General features: G+C 32.6%; 1 protein-coding gene across 3 annotated transcripts in view; it reads left to right on the top strand.

The window, feature by feature from the left end:
• The window catches only part of LOC106681811 (uncharacterized), a 25,756-nt gene extending 6,402 nt beyond the window's left edge, over positions 1-19,354 (top strand). The window contains exons 1-5 of one of the 3 annotated variants that reach the window (XR_001343310.3): positions 4,684-4,986; positions 6,394-6,460; positions 12,464-12,575; positions 14,879-15,001; positions 19,139-19,354. Coding sequence is in view for 2 of the 3 variants with exons in the window: in XM_014422333.2 (XP_014277819.1) it covers positions 5,282-5,373; positions 6,394-6,460; positions 12,464-12,575; positions 14,879-15,001; positions 19,139-19,293 (549 nt within the window). In the remaining variant the exon portion in view is untranslated. Of the gene's footprint in view, positions 1-4,683; positions 4,987-5,205; positions 5,374-6,393; positions 6,461-12,463; positions 12,576-14,878; positions 15,002-19,138 lie in introns of those variants that run through there. The other 2 variants (XM_014422333.2, XM_014422334.2) reach the window with 2 other exon arrangements.
• The last annotated feature ends 999 nt before the right edge of the window (positions 19,355-20,353 follow it).

Genomic DNA, 20,353 nt, shown 5'->3' with positions numbered 1-20,353 from the left:
CTGGTGGGGCGGGGGAGTTACAGCCTTAGTCAGTTAGTTGTTACTTCAATATCAGCTGACTGAGATCAGCTGATCGAATTTTATGAAGAGATACACCGAACCCAATAAAGCCAGTATGTTACAGCAGTTCAAACGTGTTAGATCTTATTCCTTCTTCTCTTTTTTGACATTTTGCTTTCTCCGATACTTAACTGGTGCCGAAACCCGGGAACTTTAGATACCGGAGTAATTTTACGTCTAAAAGAAATTTTATTTTCATTGTTCTCTTTGAATTATGACCAGCAACGGGATAGTGAGAAGAGCAGTTCTGAACCTGGAGAATATAAACCAAAACAAACTTTAGCAGCTGGCAACCCACCTCCACAAGAGATTCAACCACTACCAGAAGTCTCTGTAGCGCAATTTCATGCCACGACGCTAGAATGGATTAAGGTCGGACGGTATGAAAGGCGGTGTCGGACCAAGACAAATTCACCGGAGAGACCGTAGAATTAAATCATTTTTTAAAAGGGCAATCGCCTAATGGGGCGAATAGAAGCGAAGATGTCGGAGGACCTACAGGAGGCGAGGATGCAAAAGCACTGAAAGCAACGGTAGTCTGCCGTGTAAAAAGAAGTATCCTAAATCAGATGAAGATACCTCATGGAAGGTCATCAAAGAAAGATTAAAGAAGGCATTCGGAGGAGGACGGATTATAGGAAAACAAAACATTGACACTCCTCATAAACTCATATTACAAACTAAAAGTAAAGCAAAACAAAAATAAAATCATGAATTTATGCAATTAAAAAAAAAGCAACATAATTTATTCAGTGCATCGCCATAATCAAAGATAAATTGAAAAAAATTAAATCACCACTTAAGAAAACATAACATAACAGATAAGTTGAGATGAGGACACTCCAGATTACTCTTGCACAAGTGTTTCGGTTAATGGGACTTTAAGTTGTTCAATATGAACGGTCCATTTGTACCCATTCCATGTAAATGTGTCGATTTGTAAATCTTTGAGTGGTGCTTCCTTTACTTTAGGCGGATGTGTGTCGGACTTATAGTGCGTAGAAAAACCTCGCAGCTTCCTACAACCTTTGATGTAGTCTTCCTTATTCCCCACCAAAAGTATCTCCTCTTTTACGCTTGCATAGTCTCATGGATTCCCCGGTGATTTGTCTTACCCTGATGATACGCTAAGGTGATTTCTCGTTTTTGTTCTTCTTCCAGAAGGGTTTCCACCATCAGTTTGCAACGAATGAATGCCCTGTCCATTCTAATCTGTTCATCACGCCATAGCCGCTTGATCTTCTCCCAAACGGTTTCGTTACCAACATACAGGTGATGCATTCTTCACGCCTGGTTGCGACCAGATCGTCGTTATTTTACTTTTCCCGTACTCACTATGTTTAATTTTGGTCCTTCCGGTGGTTTTCGTCTTCCAAATAATTTGTCTCTTCTTGTCATTAATTATTTCCTCCATTCCGGATTCATCAATTCCTCTCAGAAACTCGTCCATCAGGCGCTGAAAGGTTATGGAGGCGTTTTTGAGGTCAAACGGCATCCTTATAAACTCATAGTGACCCCTTTCAAAAGTGAATGTCATCTTGTGTTGATCATTAGGGTGCATTTTAATTTGATGATACCCCGCCTTCATGTCCAGTGTGCTGAATACCGTCGCCCCGCCCACCCTGTCTAAAATGTCTTCAAATCTGGGGATCCGATACTTTTTGTCAATGGTATTCTCGTTCAGCTTCCTGAAATCTATCACCACTCTGTACTTTTTTTTAGTTTTACCTGGCGCACTCTTCTTTTTAACCGCTCACAGTGAACTATTGTATGGGGATGTACTATACATAATGATTCCCTGTCGTTTTAAACTTTCGAGTTCCTCCCGGATGTGGTGCCTGTGGGTATCTTCTTTCCTTTCCATATGTCACCGTGTCCTGCTTCAGTGGGATCTCATGGACAGTCTTCCCAGTCGCCCCGAGGATATCCCCTTTAAACAAAATATCCTGGTATTCCCTTTTGAGTCGCTGTCTCCAGTCAAACGGCTGTAATATGTATAAAATAAAAGACAAACAAAATAAATTGATAATACACACTATAAAACGTTCATAATTAATAATAAATAACAGCCACAATTTTAAATATAAATTATAAGGAGTTATGTTGGTATACGGAATAGTTTTATTTATTTAATACCAGATCGGCCTGGTGAACCTTACATGGTTAATGTACGAGGTACATTTTTTTTAAATAATTGATTATGGGGGGATCATAGTCCATTCACTAGACATCCCTAACTATATACAATATTATAAATTAAAAAAATTAAATAATAAATAATAAATTTTAATAAAATATAATAGTAAAGTTAATAATAAAAACAATGACATTTATAAACTAAAGAAAAAGACTAAAGAAAAACATGTTTGGAATCACTTTCGAATGGTCGTCCAGGGATTTTTAGGAAATCATAAAGATGAAAATTATGAAAAAATATTGCTGATTTGTTAAAAAAAAAAAAATGTAAATGGGGGCGAACAAGTCACTTGGGATAGTTTTTAATAAAGATTTTTAGGACGAAGGTAATAGTATATACCATACCCATGCTGATCTATTTTAAGATAAACAGATCAAGAAAATTTCAAAATAGAAAATAAAATGGATCATATCAATTTTTTTTCTTTTTATATCCCATGCTATTGTTTATTTTAATGTATTCAGTAAAAACTTTTTGAACCAGATGTGACAGATTTTTTCATACTTTTCCCGTACTCAGCGCAATCAAATCCATAAAAAAAACATATTTTGGCAAAAGTAAACCGCGTATAGATCAATTTGACAAGGAATTCATTAAAATATAATTTATTATTTATAAATGGGAGCGGATTGATAATTAAGTGAAGAGACAAATAGTAACTGATCAGGAGAATATACCACAGCACGAATAATGAAGGTCAATGGATGCGATTATTTGGAAAGATATATACAAAAATTAGGTTGGTAATGGCAATCTGGTTGATAGAGAGAGGAACGAAGATTTGCAATTTTAAAACTTAAAATTTGTTTGTTTGTTCCACATTTATTCGACCTTAAAGAGCTGTCATTCCCTAGAATTCGTCGATTTTTTATTATAATTAATTTGATTTTATTATCATCATTGTGTGGCCTCTTACACTACGGGAAGAACGACGCTTAAGGTTTTCGAAAATAAAGTATTACGCAAAATATTCGGACCGAAAAAAGATGAATCAACGGGAGAATTTAGGAGATTACACAACGCTGAATTAAGGGACCTACACCCGGTAAATATAATTCAAGTTACAGCATTGCAGCGTATAAGATGGGCATGTAAGGTTGTAGGGCTTAGTAACGAGGGGATCACTAAAATGCTAATAAACACTGAACCAACGGGTAAACGTCCGAGGGGTAGACCGAAACATAGATGGGAGGATTGCTTTAAAACAGATTTAGTGGAATTGGGTTTGGAGAGGCATCACTGGAAGGATTTATGCAGAGAGCGTTTGGTGGTATCGGCATCGAACCTTCGGGTTTGTTAGGCTTTTATTATTATTATTACTATTATTATCATCATTGTAGATACCAATTAGGAGGGACTTTGGTTGACCTAAACTATTCGCTTTGTCTTAAATCTCTGTACGTTGATGGAGAAGGTTCACATTACTATTACTTTCTAGTGTACTTAAAAATGTATTTGTTTAGGAAAGGAATATCAATTGCAAAAATCTCTAAATTTTTATAAGAGAGATATAAAACAGAAGATTGATACTTATGAACTATTCCATCGATATATGTTTCATAATCTGACATCATAAACTAATTCGTATTTATTTGAATTTAGGTCCGAGCGGAAGGCGACAGCTGAAAATAAGGTGACGAGATAGTACTGAGTACCACCTGAAGATATATCTGAAAAATATTAATTGAAATTCTGAATTAAGGAATTTAAAAGAGTGTAAAAGACATTTTAAGGATCCAACAGTTTAGTACGAAAGTAAAATGTTAATATCGGCCTAACGTGGGAAAGATAACGACAGAGACGTACCAGCGGTATCATTTCATCATAAAAAATACGAAGTTAATTAATATTCATGATGATAATCTCTCAGGTGGTATGTCTGTGGATCATATCGCCCAAAATGATATACCTCTGCCAGTTTCAACTAATATTTTTTAGCTTATTGGAAAGGTGAAGAATCAATATTTTGGTTTCTTTGGTTTGGTTGGGTAATACTGTAACATTAAAAAAATTACGCATTAAAATAACTTTATGAAAAAAATCTACATTTTCATTGCTTTATTAGTACAAATAATCTTTTAATATATTCGAGTGTTATGCACACACAAATAACCAACAGGAAGATTACAAGTCGCCACTGTAATCTAAACTGAAACAGAAGGCAGTCAGTGATTGGCTCGTAGTATTCCCCCACTCCTGTGCCACGTCTCTGAAAGGCACATACTGCCCTCATTTTGAGCTTCACTTTTTCTTCCAACTTACCCACATTACATTCTTTCCTCAAAGAACCTCATTCTCCTCGATTGAAAATGCACATAGTACAAAAAAAAACTATGGATTAATAAAATTATCACATGGCATAAATATAAGTTATTTCATCACATTTCACTACGTAATATAAACATTATTTCCATTTTTTTGTCATTTATTTTCATGAAGATGTTAAATGTATACTATTTTATTTTTATTCCAAGTGAAAGCTGTGTCAACGAGTATACTCACTTGGTTTTCTAGTCGAAATTTCACTTGGCGCTTAAGTATTAATGAATGTATGAAGGAAATTTAGATTACAGAGCCAACTTTATTATAAGTCTCGTACTTCGGTGATCTCAGGGATCCATAGTAGAACAGCTGTTTATATCAGTAATTAGAAAATGGAGATCAATTCAAGATGATTGATACTATATCCTATTACGAAATAGGATACCTCGGCTGGAGCAAAGTACGAGGTAATTGTAATAATAGAAATTATGTGTATTGAGTAACATTTTACTTAATAGGAATAGTGCTAATTTAAGCCCGGTGCTTTTCACTCACGTTTTATAACTTAAATGTTTGTACTGTTCATCAAAAAATTTATTGAGTCAATTATTTTGATGCAAACAATTCTCAATTTTTGAATTAAAAATAAATTGCATATGTTTCTACACTTTAGCCTAGCACATGTTTTCAGGCAACAGGTCACTCTCAAATTTACGATTGAATAAGCAATCATTTAAGATCTTTTCTTGGCATTAACAAAAAATGAATAGAAAAGTTCAGCGAAAATTGGATACATTCCCATCGACCTATAGCAAGGATTTTAAATTTTATGACAAATATCAAAAGGCTAAGCAGTTTGTATCGGATTTAATCATTCCTATTCTTAATTACTTTAAATGAATTATTTAAAATTCTATACCAGAACCAAAGCAACGCTTCAATATTGAGAAATTTTTGAAATAATCAATAATTATAAGTTAATTTCATTATTTTGTCAGTTCTAAAGCTTATAATTTGCAGCTTATAGATACGAAATTAACTTTGTCTTTACAAAAATATCACCCGATAATAAATTGGACCCATGGATTCTTCTAAGAACTCTTTTATTTTCAGCAGTTTCTCCAGACTAGGAAAGAACGATATATATATATATGAGAAATAATTGGACGTATCACTGTTTTGTACAGGATCAGTTTCTTTTTTCGGTACTAATTTAGAATTTATATTAAAGTATGGGATTAATTCGATGATATGTTTTAACTCTATTGTATTTGTTAGGAAAATGTTTAAGTTTTGTCTGAGGCCATCCGTAGCTCAGATGGTTAGACCTAAGTCTATCATTCTGAGATCTGCGGGTGGTGCCGGTTCGAATCCGGGCGTTGATTTTTTTTAAGTGGTGGTTCCACAAAATGACAAACTTGACCCCCTCTCCCTCATGGTTAGAATAGGTTAGTCACCTGTAGATAACAAGGCAAACATCACCTTCACTGTGCATTGCTTTAAAAAAAAAAATTGTCCAGTTCAGCCTAAGTGATTGACAGACTGAGCCTTATAGGGTTGTAGTACCATTAATAATTATGTTTTGAATTATGGAGGGTCCTTTTATTGACTATGATATCTTGTTTTTTTGATTTATTTTTTTTAATCTTTCATTTTTAAAAATTAACGTTTAGTTTTGTAAGAAGGGCTTGTATACTGTTCAATATTTTATCTAATCTGAGATATCTAAGGTGATATACAAATGGCTTCCCATTTAAATTCTTCATTACGTAGTATATATTAGTTCAAAATACAGTGATATTTAGTTTAAAATTCATTTTACATTAATTGTTTTTCTTTCACTCATTATACTAATATCTTATTTTATTATTTAGGTGTGGAACATACGAACCATTTGAGTTGTCTCGTGCCGATAAAAAATTGTTTCGTCCTCTTCATCTGGTAAGTTATTGTATGTGTATACGTTTGCTATGTTTTTTGGATATAATGCGATAAGTAGATTGAGCATCATCGTACAATTCCATATTTTAATCAACTACTCAAACTTTGATTAAATTTATTCATCTGAACCATATCAAATTGGCTGTTTTAACGCAATTTTATTCTACATGAAACTGCACATTTTGGTGGTATTTTGCATGATATTTCAAAGTGTGTATTATTTAGCATGATATAAATTTTGTTTGTATATAATTGCTTATTTGATGATCTGTCATGAAAAAAATAGAATAAAATAATTTTAATGTGTTTGCAAGTTCTCATGATGAAAAAAACAAACCCTGATTTCTCCGACCTAACGAATCAATATCCAATAAACATGTGTTCGGGGCACAGTTTCCTTAGCAAATAACTTCCTCTTAGTTATTTTCCTCTCTGAGATTTACTTTTACTCCAAATCTAGCTTTTAAAGAGAAAAAAAAATTCAAAATGAATAAGTTTTGTTAAAAAAAAAAAAAAAAAAGAAATGTTTAAAATAAGTTTGTCGATAGAAAACCATCCACAGTTGGAATATGATAATGAACAGCATTTTTCACAGCTTGCGTAAGGACCACCCTAAGCAATGGGAAACCTCTAATTCTTCACTGCTCAAGTCAGGAAATCCTCTTACTTTATTTGACAAACATAATATTAGGCCTTTGGACGTATTTTATGGTATCTAACAAAATGAAAACTTTAACATTCTTAAAATGTTCATTAACTATAATCCTTTACCTTCTAATAGGAATCACCATAACTTGATATCAATACTCCTCTCTTAAAAAAAAAATTTCATAAAGATTCTTAAAAAACTTCAAAATTAAAAAAAAAAGTTTGGTGATGCCAAAAACTTCAATTTTTAAAAAAGTTCAGTTACTATTTTTTACGATCGATTGCCTGATGTATGTATTTATGTTTATGTTTGAGAAAAAACAAAAAAGAATCCCCAACAATTTTAATTTCTTAGAGTTTCAAATACGAGTACATTACAATACCACAATAATTTTATTCGGAATTAAGCTTTTCTGTGGTCACTTTAAACATATCTTTATATAAATTTAACATACGTGTTTGGGGAATTCTTACGTAAGTATTCATCAAATTATTTCAGAAGAAAGTACTGGGTAGAAAAATATATATATTTGCTTATTTGAAAATGACTTCTTTATTTATTTGGAGTTTTTATCCAGAAATATCACCAACCCCTATTCTATATTTTGGAAAACAGGAATAGTGAGTGTTACGGCGGGTAGGGGTTCAAAAGGAACCTTTACTAGCCCAACCGTGAAAAGAAAAGAAATGGTCGAAATATGTTATTTTTAATTTTTAAATAAGTAAACATAATAAACGGAACACAAAATATATAAGAATATACAAACTAGAAAAAAAATAAATCTTAGAACTATTACAAAATTAAATGAATTATACAAAAAGAGAGAAAAAAAAGTCTTATTTCACCGGTGATTGGTGGGGCCCCGGTTGTGGTTGTTCTGAGTGGATGTTCTCGTTGAAGTAGATCGACAAAAGGGACGTACGTCCGCCCGCCGTGTCCTCTTGGAGGATGAGTTGAAGAAGTCCGCCCGCCGTATCAGCCGAAGATGATTCAGCTGTCGAAGATGGCCAGAATGCTGGTAACTACGAGTGCGTAGTGAGTAGATATAGGAGATGATACGTGTGCGCGGTGAGACGTTAAGAAGTTGTCTGTCTATTTTTTAGTTTAAAAAACAAAAGAAAGAAGTTGTTTTGTTTTTGACGTTAATAAAAATCACATGTTTCAATAATTGATTTGTGAACCATATGTTGGCCGCAACAGTGAGACTAAGTAGCGCATCATAAATGATGGTCGAATATGTTTTTCAAATTTAAATTTTCAGATTTTAGAGTTCTACTACTGGGTAGTTTCTCTACACGCTGTATCATATCATTATGATCTGACTTCAAATTTGCTTGTTGTATTTTATATACAGTTGTAAATTTCAATAAATAAATAAATAGAAAATACAATTTCAGAATAAAACTTTGAATTTTATAAGAAGTTCATCCCCGTTCTCAGTTATAAAAGGTCTGATGTTATAAAAGTTATTGTACCATAATGTGTTTCGTATTATCTGTGCCGCTCATAATATAAATAGAGAGGCAGAAATAAACGTTAGTTATAAATAAGATATGTATTCAAAGAATACATATCTTATTTATATTTGATGGTTTTACGATTTTCAAAATTTTTATTGCACGATTTGCACGAATGCCAATCTTATTTCAAATATATATATATTGTTCATTAGTGTCTTTCAGTATATAATCCTCATTACACGGTTTTTTAGTCCAATATCATTTAATTTAATCTTAGTTACCAATATCGTAGAATACAGCATAATTTCATCTGTATAATGTTATATATATATCTGAATGAAAAAAAAAAAAATTGTAACTCGAAATCATTCACAAGAATATTTGTTGAGGGCAAATAAAAATGTAGAGATAATGATGTTAAAAGTGATAGTATTTCGTTCTTAATCGTAATTCATCCAAACTTCAAGTTCCCTCACATTTTTGTCTACCATTACCCCTTTCCTCATTCATTTATCTAGGTTTTAGCTTTTATATTGTACTATAATATTGCCACTAACCAGGCCAACTCAGGAGTTGTTTTTCTCTTTGTTTTACATTTACTTTAGGGAGCGCGGTGGCACAGTTGTAAGACATTATAATATCAACTCCAAGGACCTGGGTTTGAATTCGGCGATAGCAGATAATTATTTTCTGCCACACTGTAGCTGAGAGTCGACCCTGTGGGTCCTGGCACCTCCACCGAGCCTCATAAAGAAAGGAAAAAATGGTGATTGAGCGTAATGGAAAAAGTGCATTGAGGATGCACCCGCAGGTTTTCAGACGGTCAAATTGTTAGTTATAACATGGCATATGTATAAGTATACGGTATATTTGCTATTTTTACCGTCTTTTTCATTCCTTATTTTATACCCGGAACATTCTGAAGTTATTTATTCTAAGGTAGTGTTCATTAGAAATACCCGACTTGTGGCTCTTGTTCGGTTTTTGAGTTCTCTGGCGGCTTTCCTATTGTCAGTACTTTATTGTTTATTTTATTAAGTGATGAATATTCATTTAAGCTTGTTAGAAGTCGTTGTTTAGAGTTCGAGCAATGATGACTGTCCCTTTTTTTATTATGTACGATATGAGGTACATTAACGTTCTGGGTTTAGGTTTGAAATGCTATTTGACTTTGATAGCACGTCAACGTAGTTTGTTTAATATAAACCTTTCAAATAAACAATATGACAACAAAATACACCAACAATAATTACAAATAGCTCATGAAAAAGATCTAAAATAGAATTCTATTAAAATTTGTGGGCTTATTGAAATAATGCAAAGATATAAAAATCAAAATCTTAACGCTAGGTATAGCAATTTAGATTGTCATTATCTTTTTAATTATTAAATGGCCCATTTTGTATTTATAGATTCTTTTATTGTATTATAGCTTTGATATCTGAGAGTTTCTTTTCAACTAAATTTTTTAAAGATGTTGTATTTTATTTCATGGTACTGATCAAATTAGATTTCTAAAGCAATTCTGTTGAAGGCCACTAATTTGATAGTGATTTATTCGGCCGATATTCAATACAATAAGTAATTAATATCACTAACAAATGCGATACAACATTTAAATAACAAACCTAATGATACAATACAAATTGTTTTGAAAGAGTTTACAATTTTTTATAGGTTATTATTTATAGTAATAAATATCTGATATTAAAAAAATAAGTTTGATAACTCAAAAACAGTTTTGTAACTTGTTCCCGTTTATTGCTTTGGTTTTTGTTCTCAGATATTGCATTTTTTTCAATGTAATAAAATATATCGATGCAGCCTCAACGATTCTTAATTAATTCAGGTTAAATCTGCAACGTTTCGGGCATTATTAAGGACAATCTTTATTAATCTTCTATTAAAACTATTAAACCTATTGCTAAACATTTTAAAACCATTATTAATTTTAATTAGTATACCAGAATTTTAGTTTCACATTAATAATAAAATTTGCCGCCTATTATGCTCAGATCTAATATAATACAGTCAAAATTAAACTGTAAACACACATACAAATCAATACGAGAAATCATATTTCTTTACGAAGGGATTTGCACTACTCTGTTTTAATGTACCTACATTGGTTCCTATTACATTAAAATATAAATTCTGCTATTAGCAAAAGATGTTGTTCTACCATTATTAAACTTTATAATAACACAAATAATATTTATTCAATAAAAATTGAAAAAACAAAACAAATAAAAAACAGGTTTTCCCTTTTTAGGAATTGTTAGTTTTATTTTGTCAGTATTACTTTGTTGTTAATCTAGAAACTTCTGATGTTGAGATTTCGACCCATTAATCTGTCTTTGTTGCTGGAAACTGTTATTTTCGTAAGAATGAAGGGTGCAAAATTTTTTTGATTTGTGTATTTATAAGTAAGGTTTTTATGACATCTTCTAAACGAAGATACATTTCCTTTCAGGGTTATTTTTCTCACAATTTTGTTTTTTCTGTAGTACTTAGTTTATGTATTATATATTATTGTTCACTGTTTGATATATTTCAATTTTTGAGTGATGATAATAAAGTACAATTCATCTGGCTAAACGGATGTTGTTGCACCTGTTTGGCCTTGGCTTAGGTAATCCTCTATTTCTTCCGTGGTCAGCTTAGTGCTCTTCATTCTAATCGTTTATCAGTTGAAGGGATCTTTCCAAAAAAGTTGTACCTATAATATTTAACGAAATTATACTTCCTACAAAGCTTTTTTTCTGTTCAAATCTGAATCAACCTTTAACGAAGGCTATGCAACTTTGCAACTAAATTGGAAAGATGCCGAATTGGTTAATAGTAAAACCTTTTTTCTTCCATGTATTGGAAAAAAAAGGTTTTTCCCTGAATAGACGATTTTTGTTTTCTTTTCCCCCATTCTTATCACTTTTCGTGATTTTTAACCTGTGCTGATATGTTACATGGCTTTTTGTGGTATTTTAAGATACTTTTAATTCATGGGAGTACCCAGGGGGAGGGAGAAGGGGGCAGCTACCTCCCCTAAAAGAAGAAAAAATATTAATTTAATAAAAATTAATTTTTTTCCCCTATCAAATAATTGTAATAACTAATAAAGCACTGCTATACTTATAAATAACTTCATTAAAATTTTGGTTTCATTCACCATTTCCGTGCAGAAATGTAAACCTGATTGACTTTGGCTTGCCCTCTCTAAAACTAGATATAGGTAGGTACTCTGGGTATTATAACATAATATTGTTATACCATATCTTCTGTTAATGAATCTGCTTTACACCTAGCATACCTGCTTTAGATCTTTACACATTTTCATGCCACCAAAATTATAGCTCTCTATACATTAATCACTAAAAATCGAAATTCACTTGTTGTTGAAGAAATAAAATAATTCTGTACGTTTTGTTTTGAACTGGAATAGAATAGATCAGAAATGGATAAATAGCAAACGATATTGCTAAACAAACAGAAATGTCATCAAGTGTTTCTCCTTAATGGTTCCAATCGTCTAGTTAACTAAATACAACGTTTCTAATTCCATGGAGCCACGAAAATTCATGGTGATTGCCAAATTAAACTTTCCAATGTTTTGCACCGCTTGTTGGTTTAAATTTCATAGTGGATGTTGTTGTTCCACAATAAATTCAACGATGTTCAAGTATCTATTAGTATATGATATATTTAAACAGATTAGAATGAATTCATACCTGATGAAGTTTCTTATTGAACAGTGTTAAGTACATTTTGTAGAACCGCTAAACAATGAGAACTTGGAAAAATCTTAGTAGCCTTCCACCATCCTTAGAATCTTTTCTTACAGATAATTAATGCCTCGTTTCTTGGCATGGAATGTTGTTACTACCCTCATTATTTCAGACTTCCCAACTACTCGAAGAATCGGATGAGAAAGATAAGGGACAGATTAACATCGAGGAGCCAGACCCAAACTATATGAAGAGCATTTACAGGTCAGACTACGTTGATGACGGTAAGATTATTCTACACTTTTGGGTTCACAGTACAGTCGTTTCTCAATGGCAGTATTCACCTAGTAATTCGTCAAAATCCTTATATTGCTGATGACCAATATTCCTAAACATTAAAAAAAAAGATTAATAATGTGATGTTCTAATGCCTGATTCTTTGGACGTTCCCCGAAACTTGGGAAATACCAGCGTATACAAGAAAATCATATTGATTTTTTATTAAAGACGTAAAAAGTTACTATTGCTATTGTCACGTACCAATTCTCAAATAATCTTTTTTTTTTTTTTTTTTTTTCCAAAAAAGGAACTGAATGTTACAGCCCTCTTTCTAGTATACAAACAAAAATTTACTTCCAGGTATACCTATATTAAACTTTACTAAAATAAAAGTAATTGATTACCATTCCACTTAAGTAGGTTAGGTTTATAATTTGTTATTTGAAAAATGTATTCGTGGTTTCACTAAAAATGATAGTATTGGTTAATTTGTTCAACTACGCAAGGTTTTTTTTTTAACGTTTCAAAGGTTTGAAACACTAAGCTAACACCACACTAAATAGAAGGGAGGGGAGACATACCCTACTATCTTTTAAAACAAAAGTGAAGCGAAAAATTGGGGTATTTACCTCGCCTTCAGCTCTTATTCCTCCGTTGCGGTTAATTGGATGTCCGCTATTAAACTAAAAAGAAGGCAGTCAATGATTGGCTCCTATTCCTCTGCTATGACCCTGGAGTTTATCATAAGGCTCGCATTTTCGGCTTCATTTTTCCTGGCAGCCTATTCTCCCTCCCCATTTTACTTCCTCTTCTTAGCCACTAAAGGTATTGTAACCTCCTAAGTTTTTTTTCTCCCCTGTGAACAATGTTTTCTCTGTATTATCTTTTCTCTCTACTTCACTACTTAAAATCGCAAAAACATTAAGTATGGCATTAGTTTAATTAATCGCAATTTGTTAACATTATCGAGCAATAATCACATCTATAAATTAACCCGATTTAAAACCTATCTTATTCTTCCATTATAAGTGAGGGAAAGAGATTTAACGTTGATTTCATCAAGAATTAGCATTTGAAAAATGTAGTACTAAATACTAGTGGAGAGATGGCAGAGATATTTATGCAAAATATAAGACACCCCCTAACTATTTAAAATGTTATAATTATTGAGTAATAAAAAATAATAAAGATAAATTATGAAATAAATCAATTTAAAAAGAAATAAGTAATACATTCGAAAAATGAAAAAAGATAAAAAAATTACAAACAAAACATACTTGTTTAATTTAATTTATTATTAAATAATTATTATTATTAAGTATGAAGCAATTCATACATTGTAAGAAATTTTCTCTCCCTCACTCTATTAATTTTTAGAATTTTTGAATTTTTACAAAACTAAAAGTTTGTATAATGGCAATTTTTTCCTATATTGTCTTCACTATAGGCATAAATTTAAATGGAAATGGTATTTTTATAAAAGCGACCTCTTGTTTTATAATTTTAAATTTTTATTTTATAATTCAACAGAATCAACACTGTGTTTGTAATGTGATTTAATTATGTTATTTCCTCTAGTTTGAGTTTGATTTTTGTGTACATACTTAACAAACCTATAAATAGAAATATTTTTCTCTTTTATTCTCAGCCTTAACTACATCATTTTTTTCGGACTATTATGTCTAAAATATGTAAATAATACACAAAGTCTTTTTCCTGAAATTCACTTTTTTAATGAGCAATCGGAGTGGATAGCCCATTGGTAAGGAAATGGACTACTAACTCCAAGGACCTGGGTTTGAATCCGGCTGGGCAGATAATTATCTGTTTTAATGTTGCCGTTGAGTCAACCCTCCGGGGTCAGCCCAGCCACATAAAATGGTAAAAATCGGGCGGTCCAGGGTGATTCTGAACAAATCTCCTCCGTGCACAACCGTTAGTCTAGTAATAGTACTACACCCCTGACCTTTCATAGGTTGCAGTGGTACAGATTTAATTTTTAATTAGCAATAACTTAAAACGAACTTTTCATTAGCAGTGTGTTTCGCTAATGACGGCACGTGGGCAAAGGAGAAAGGTTTATTGAATCACAAGAATTATATCGTGTATGTAATAATATATACAATGTAATATAGTATGTTTAGTTTTATGATTGAGGATCATGACTCTATTTTTAAATTATTGTGTAGGAATTCTTCACATTTTGATTGACTACAGTTTTTCTAATTAGAACCTTAGAGTAGCGGTAGCGTATACATTGTTAAGTGTGGTTCAGTAAAACGTCAAAATAAACTTCTTTTTTTTTCAGTGGAAACTTTGAGGCAGATGTTCGAAACAAAATCAATAGTGAGCATGGAAGATGCTGAGGACGAAGGACACTTATCGGTCAAGAGTGTTAAACCGATACTACCTCTCAACTCCTCACTGAGGGGTAGGTGGAACACTTCTCGCCTAGTTAGCATTTAAATTAGCTCACCTGTTAACATGTAGATGACCTTATGGCTCCCCTTGTTTCCGATTTAGCTTCCACCAAACACGTGTAACTATAATGGATTACTTTGATTTTAAAGCTAGGGTAGAAGCTTCATTATGATACTGTCAAATATTAACTTTAAAGACATAAAACTATAATAGTACAAGAGGCCAAGAGGAGCAAAAAGCTAGTTATCTCACCCCAATTTTTGATTACTTTAATGAAAACTATGTATAAGTAATAGTCAAAATTGATGAGTCTGCCAAGTATAGGTAGGGGGAATAAAAAATGGCGGCTGTTTCAAAGCGATAAAAAAAAAACTAATTTTTCATTCGGAGCTCTATATCTTAAAAAGTAGGAACAATACAAGAAAACCTTAGAGAACGTCATTTAAAGAAGAGTAAATTTGCTAAAATATGAGCCCTAATAGAGTTATTTACGTTAAATAGTTTTCGAGATATAGCTTTTTAAACAGCAACATTTTATAAAAAAGGTGTATGGGATGTACTGAAAGATCTGTAGTTAGTGAATTTATTTTGAAAAATTTATATCTCAAAAACCATTTGACGTACAGATGTCTATTAGCACTCAAATTAAAGCTACTTTCATGAGCTATAAAGTAGATTATGATGTTTATCTTCGTAAGAGTAATAGTTTACATGAAAGTTGTTAAAATAAATTGATTTATAGTTGTTCGGACAAATTTTCATTTGCCAAATTCATATTCATATGTGGATATCATAAAAACCACTACCCCTGCGAAGATAAGTGTCATAAACTACTTTATAGCAAGTTAAATTTCCTTTATTTTGAGTGTTGGCAGACATGTGTGCGTGTTATGGATCTAGAGATATATTTTTTCAAAAATCCAACATTTTATACGAACAACAAGAAATTAGCATTTTGTGAGTTTATTTTGTCAAATATCATAAAACTACTACTCCTACAAAGATAAACATAAATAACTATTTTGTAGTAAATTTAACTAGATTTAATTTGAGCGCTGGCAGACATCTGTACGTCCAATGGTTTCTGATATGAAGTTTTTTATTAGTTAAACTTATTGTCCGAACAACTATAAGTCAATTTATTTTAGCAAATATCATGAAAACTACTATTCCTACGAAAGTAAAGAGCATAAACTTCTTCATAGTCCATTAAACCAGCTTTAATTTGAATGCTAATAGACATCTGTGCGTCACATAGTTCGTGAGTTATAGAATTCTCAAAATAAATTAACTTACTACTAATCTTTCAGTATATTTTTAAGAAAATTTGTTTTTTAAAAAGCTGTATCTCGAGAACTATTGGACGTAAATAGCTCTTTTAGGGCTAATATTTCTGCAAATTTATTCTTCTTTAAAAAATGTTCTCTTAGATTTTCTAGTGTTGTTGGTAGTTTATAAGATAAGAATTATTCATTAAGAGCTTCTAATGAAAGTTTAGTGTTTTTTTATTTATTCCCCCTACCTATACTTGGCAGACTCATCAATTTTGACTAGTAATTATATCTAGTTTTCATTGAAGTAATCAAAAATTGGGATGAGATAACTGCCTTTTTTCTTCCCGGCTCTTGTACTATAAGGGAATATAATATCCGAATGAAAAATTAATTTTCTGACTGATATTACACATCATATCTGTATACTGATAGTTACAGTATACAGACAAGGCATAGATATCTGATTGACAATGTTTCTTGATTACTAAAATGTAAATTTATTAATTTTAATAATCTTGTATAGTTTCCTGTAGGCCCTACATCACATGCAATATCGCATCATAAATTTTCTATTGATATAACTTAGGAAAGAACATAGGCAGAGGTTCTAAAGCACTCCCAATATCGATTACAGGAACATACATACCGGTTTTATTATTTATATAACTTAGAAATGAACATGGTAGTAGGCACTCAACAGTACAGCTTTACTTAATCATAAGTTTTCTTATGATATAACTTAGGAGTGGAAATCGTACAAGGGTTCTATATTAACCGAAATAGTGACCAGAAATCCAAATTGGGTTTTAGTATACAATGTGTTCATTCCAGTATGTATGTTCACTCCCAAACCTCTATTAATGTTTGATGTTCACTTAGTCATAACAGTTACATTTGTTCTTTCTTTTAAGGGTTTGTTAATTTTCAAATTTTTTCAAGTCTTCTCTGGTTCACCTAGCCCGGGAATTTTAAGAAGAATTTATATCGGATACTTGCTTATATCGGATACTTGATTCCTCCCATTCTGAAGGCGTAAATCATCAAAAATAGCAAACAATTTTTTCTTTTGTTGTAGATTTTGACGATTTGTATGGATAAAAAGTGGAAAACCGGAAACTCCTAAATAACAAAATCGTTTCAGAATTAAATTTTCCGTAAGATTCCTTTGCGACAATGGAGCACTCTCATCATTGCAGCTACTTTAGTGTCCTCGGCCGGTATTCAAATTACGATGATGAATTCTTAAGGGAAATTCAATTTTAAAACGAAAATAAACCATTCCTATGGATATTTGAGAGTTAAAAGATAACAATAACCTCTGATGATAGACCAAATGTCACTGTTATGACCCAGAAAAAATTAAATAAAATTTTCAAAAACCGTAGAGGTTAGGCGAGCGAACATGTATCGTTCGATAAGCGAAGGTTGTACCTCGCTTATATTTTAAGCAGAAACGGAACCTTTTTTTTTTCGTTAATATGGATTCTGAAATTTCAAAGATATTCGTAGAACCTTTGATGTCTTGCATAAAAAAATTTACAATAGTAATAATAATAAAGGTTTACCGAACCCGAAGATTCGATGCCGATACCACAAACGCTGTCAATATAATTGTCAAGTGGCACACTCATGCTACCCAAATTTACTAAATCAGTCTAGTCGCCAAAATTTGCCAGAATTTTTAACGAAATATAGTATTATTTAATTGGCCTCATTATTTTGGGCAATATTATTCTTAATAAATGGGCGATTATTAAGAATGTTTGTTAATTCATGCCACTAGCTCGAGAGTAGCGAAATAACTGGTTAAGGTATGTAATGAGAATGGATGAATAAGGGGTAGCTATGAGAATTGCTAAGCCCTAAGAAATGCTAGACTATCCTATCCAGTCTCTGCTCCCACCAGAGAAGACTATCGAAAGGTTGTTGCGCCGTTGAGAATAATAAGAATTATTTCCTGACCACCGTAGCATTTATGTGCGATAAGAGGAAACGGACTTGTCCTGCTCTTTTTTAATCAGCTTGACACCTTCGTATTTTTGTTTCCATTTTAAAACGATTCTACATCCTTTGCCATAAGACCCACCAATTTTCAAACAATAATCCTCTATCTTCACAGATAAATCTCCGGAAACAATTTTTTTCCCTCGAGTAACAACTTAACAGAGAAGAACCTCGATTTAGTATAAAAGGTGTAGTTCCAAGATGATTTTAAGTCCACAAAATGTCACCGGGTTGTGAACGATCGCACACTTTCCTCTTAAGCAAATACAATTGTTCAATTGTAAAACTTAAAAATTGCATTTTTATAAAAGATAAAAAAAGATCAAATCTGACGATACCTAAGATCTGTTCCTATCCAATTGTTGAGACCTATTCTTCTTAAATGCACGTACATTGAAGTATAAAAAGTTTACTTGTTTCATAGTTTGACATGAGTTGACGTGAGATGCGTTATAATTGTTTCATTTCATTAGGTCTTTAATTACAAATAATATGGAATTTAACTAACAAATAACTTTCAATGGTTACTATTAAATATTATAATGTAGTGATTTAGATATTGTAATATATAATATTAAATATTATAATGTGATGGTTGCTTAGTTACTTAATACTCGTATAGTTGAGTTTTATTATTGGACTTCAAATGCTCAATTAGAACACTCAACTATATTCCTTATATTTGATTTTGGCTTAGAGCGACAATACGACCATCGCCGTCGTTTGCTCGCGCTACTTTTGTCCTATCAGGTATCGATAATACCTAGATTGGTGAAAAATCTGCCATTTAGTTAGTACTATTGGATTTTAAAAAAATAACATAACTTAAAAGACATTTTTTGAAGAAGTGTAATAAACCTTTTTTACAGTGTGTCCGGGACCTCCGAGGTTCTATAAGACATGCAAATCAGAATACCAAGACACTTTCGACATGGTCGGAAGGATGATGGTCACCAACTTGAAAATAGCACTCCAATCCAAACCTAAGACTGAGTCCGAAACAAATGAATTCAGTTGTTCATAAAACCGTAATCAGGGGCATGATTTGTAATCTGTGAAATAAAAATGAATTATTTCTTTCATTACTAGAGTCTTAGTTTTTGCTAAATGAGTCTAGATAAGTGTTTGGGATGGTATGAAAAATTATAGCAAAATCTATTTTATAATTGGGATTATGAAAAAAAAGAAAAGTTTATTTATTGGGTCATTGATATATTATGGTGTTAATAACTTTTTTTCCAACCTGTTCTAACCATGGTGGGAAGTCAAGTTTTCGTTTCGTGGGACCACCACAGATATAAATGCTAAACCCAGGCCAGATTCAAATCAGCGCCGCTGCAGTCAAGAGGGTTTTTTTTTTTTTTTTAAATCCCCTCATTTGCCATTTCTGGCATTTGGGGTGCGGCATCAGTGGTGTAGTGCGCTGGGGTTCGCGCATACTACTGCGCAAAAATCAACAATTTTTTTATTTTTATTTTACAAAATTATTATTACAATAATAATATTAGGGGGGTTCCTTTTAATTTTTATAGGGAACTATGTTAACTGGGGGGCAGCTCAGCGCGTTGAGTGCCTTACTGATGAGGCTGCAGTCTCCTGCCGTTTGCCAGCCTGGTCCAGCCCTTCTGGTCTCAGTCTGGATCAGCTTCCTCCTCTTCCGGTGGCTCGCCAATTTCGGGCGGTCAAGCCCTCCCCATATTGAAATGAGTGGTGCCCACCACCACCTTCCACCCGTAAATGAACTCCCTGAAGATAATTCACTTCTTCCATCAAACTGGAGAAGTCCGATACGACAAGGGCAAAAATCCCGGTCTTTCTCAATAGCCTGGCTCGGTGTCTTTCCATGGTGGAGAAATCTACTACTACGTGTTCTGCTGTTTCAGGAACTCCGCAGGTGTGGCACCGGGGAGTCGATGTTCTTTCCAAAACTATGTAGTTTTCCCCGGAACCCCCCGTGTCCTGTTAGGATCTGTGAGACCCAATAGTTCGGGAGGACCCACTCAGCCTTCAATCTAGAAAGTACAGTAGGGAAGAGTTTTCTCTAAGCAGCGCTTTTCTGGCTTGCTACCCACCGTCTATTCCAC

Source organism: Halyomorpha halys, unplaced genomic scaffold (genome assembly GCF_000696795.3).
Source record: "Halyomorpha halys isolate HHAL.00 unplaced genomic scaffold, Hhal_1.1 Scaffold366.1, whole genome shotgun sequence".
Lineage (NCBI taxonomy): Eukaryota > Metazoa > Arthropoda > Insecta > Hemiptera > Pentatomidae > Halyomorpha > Halyomorpha halys.
Note: the sequence above shows the minus strand (reverse complement) of the source record. Positions and strands in the feature narration are given on the sequence as shown.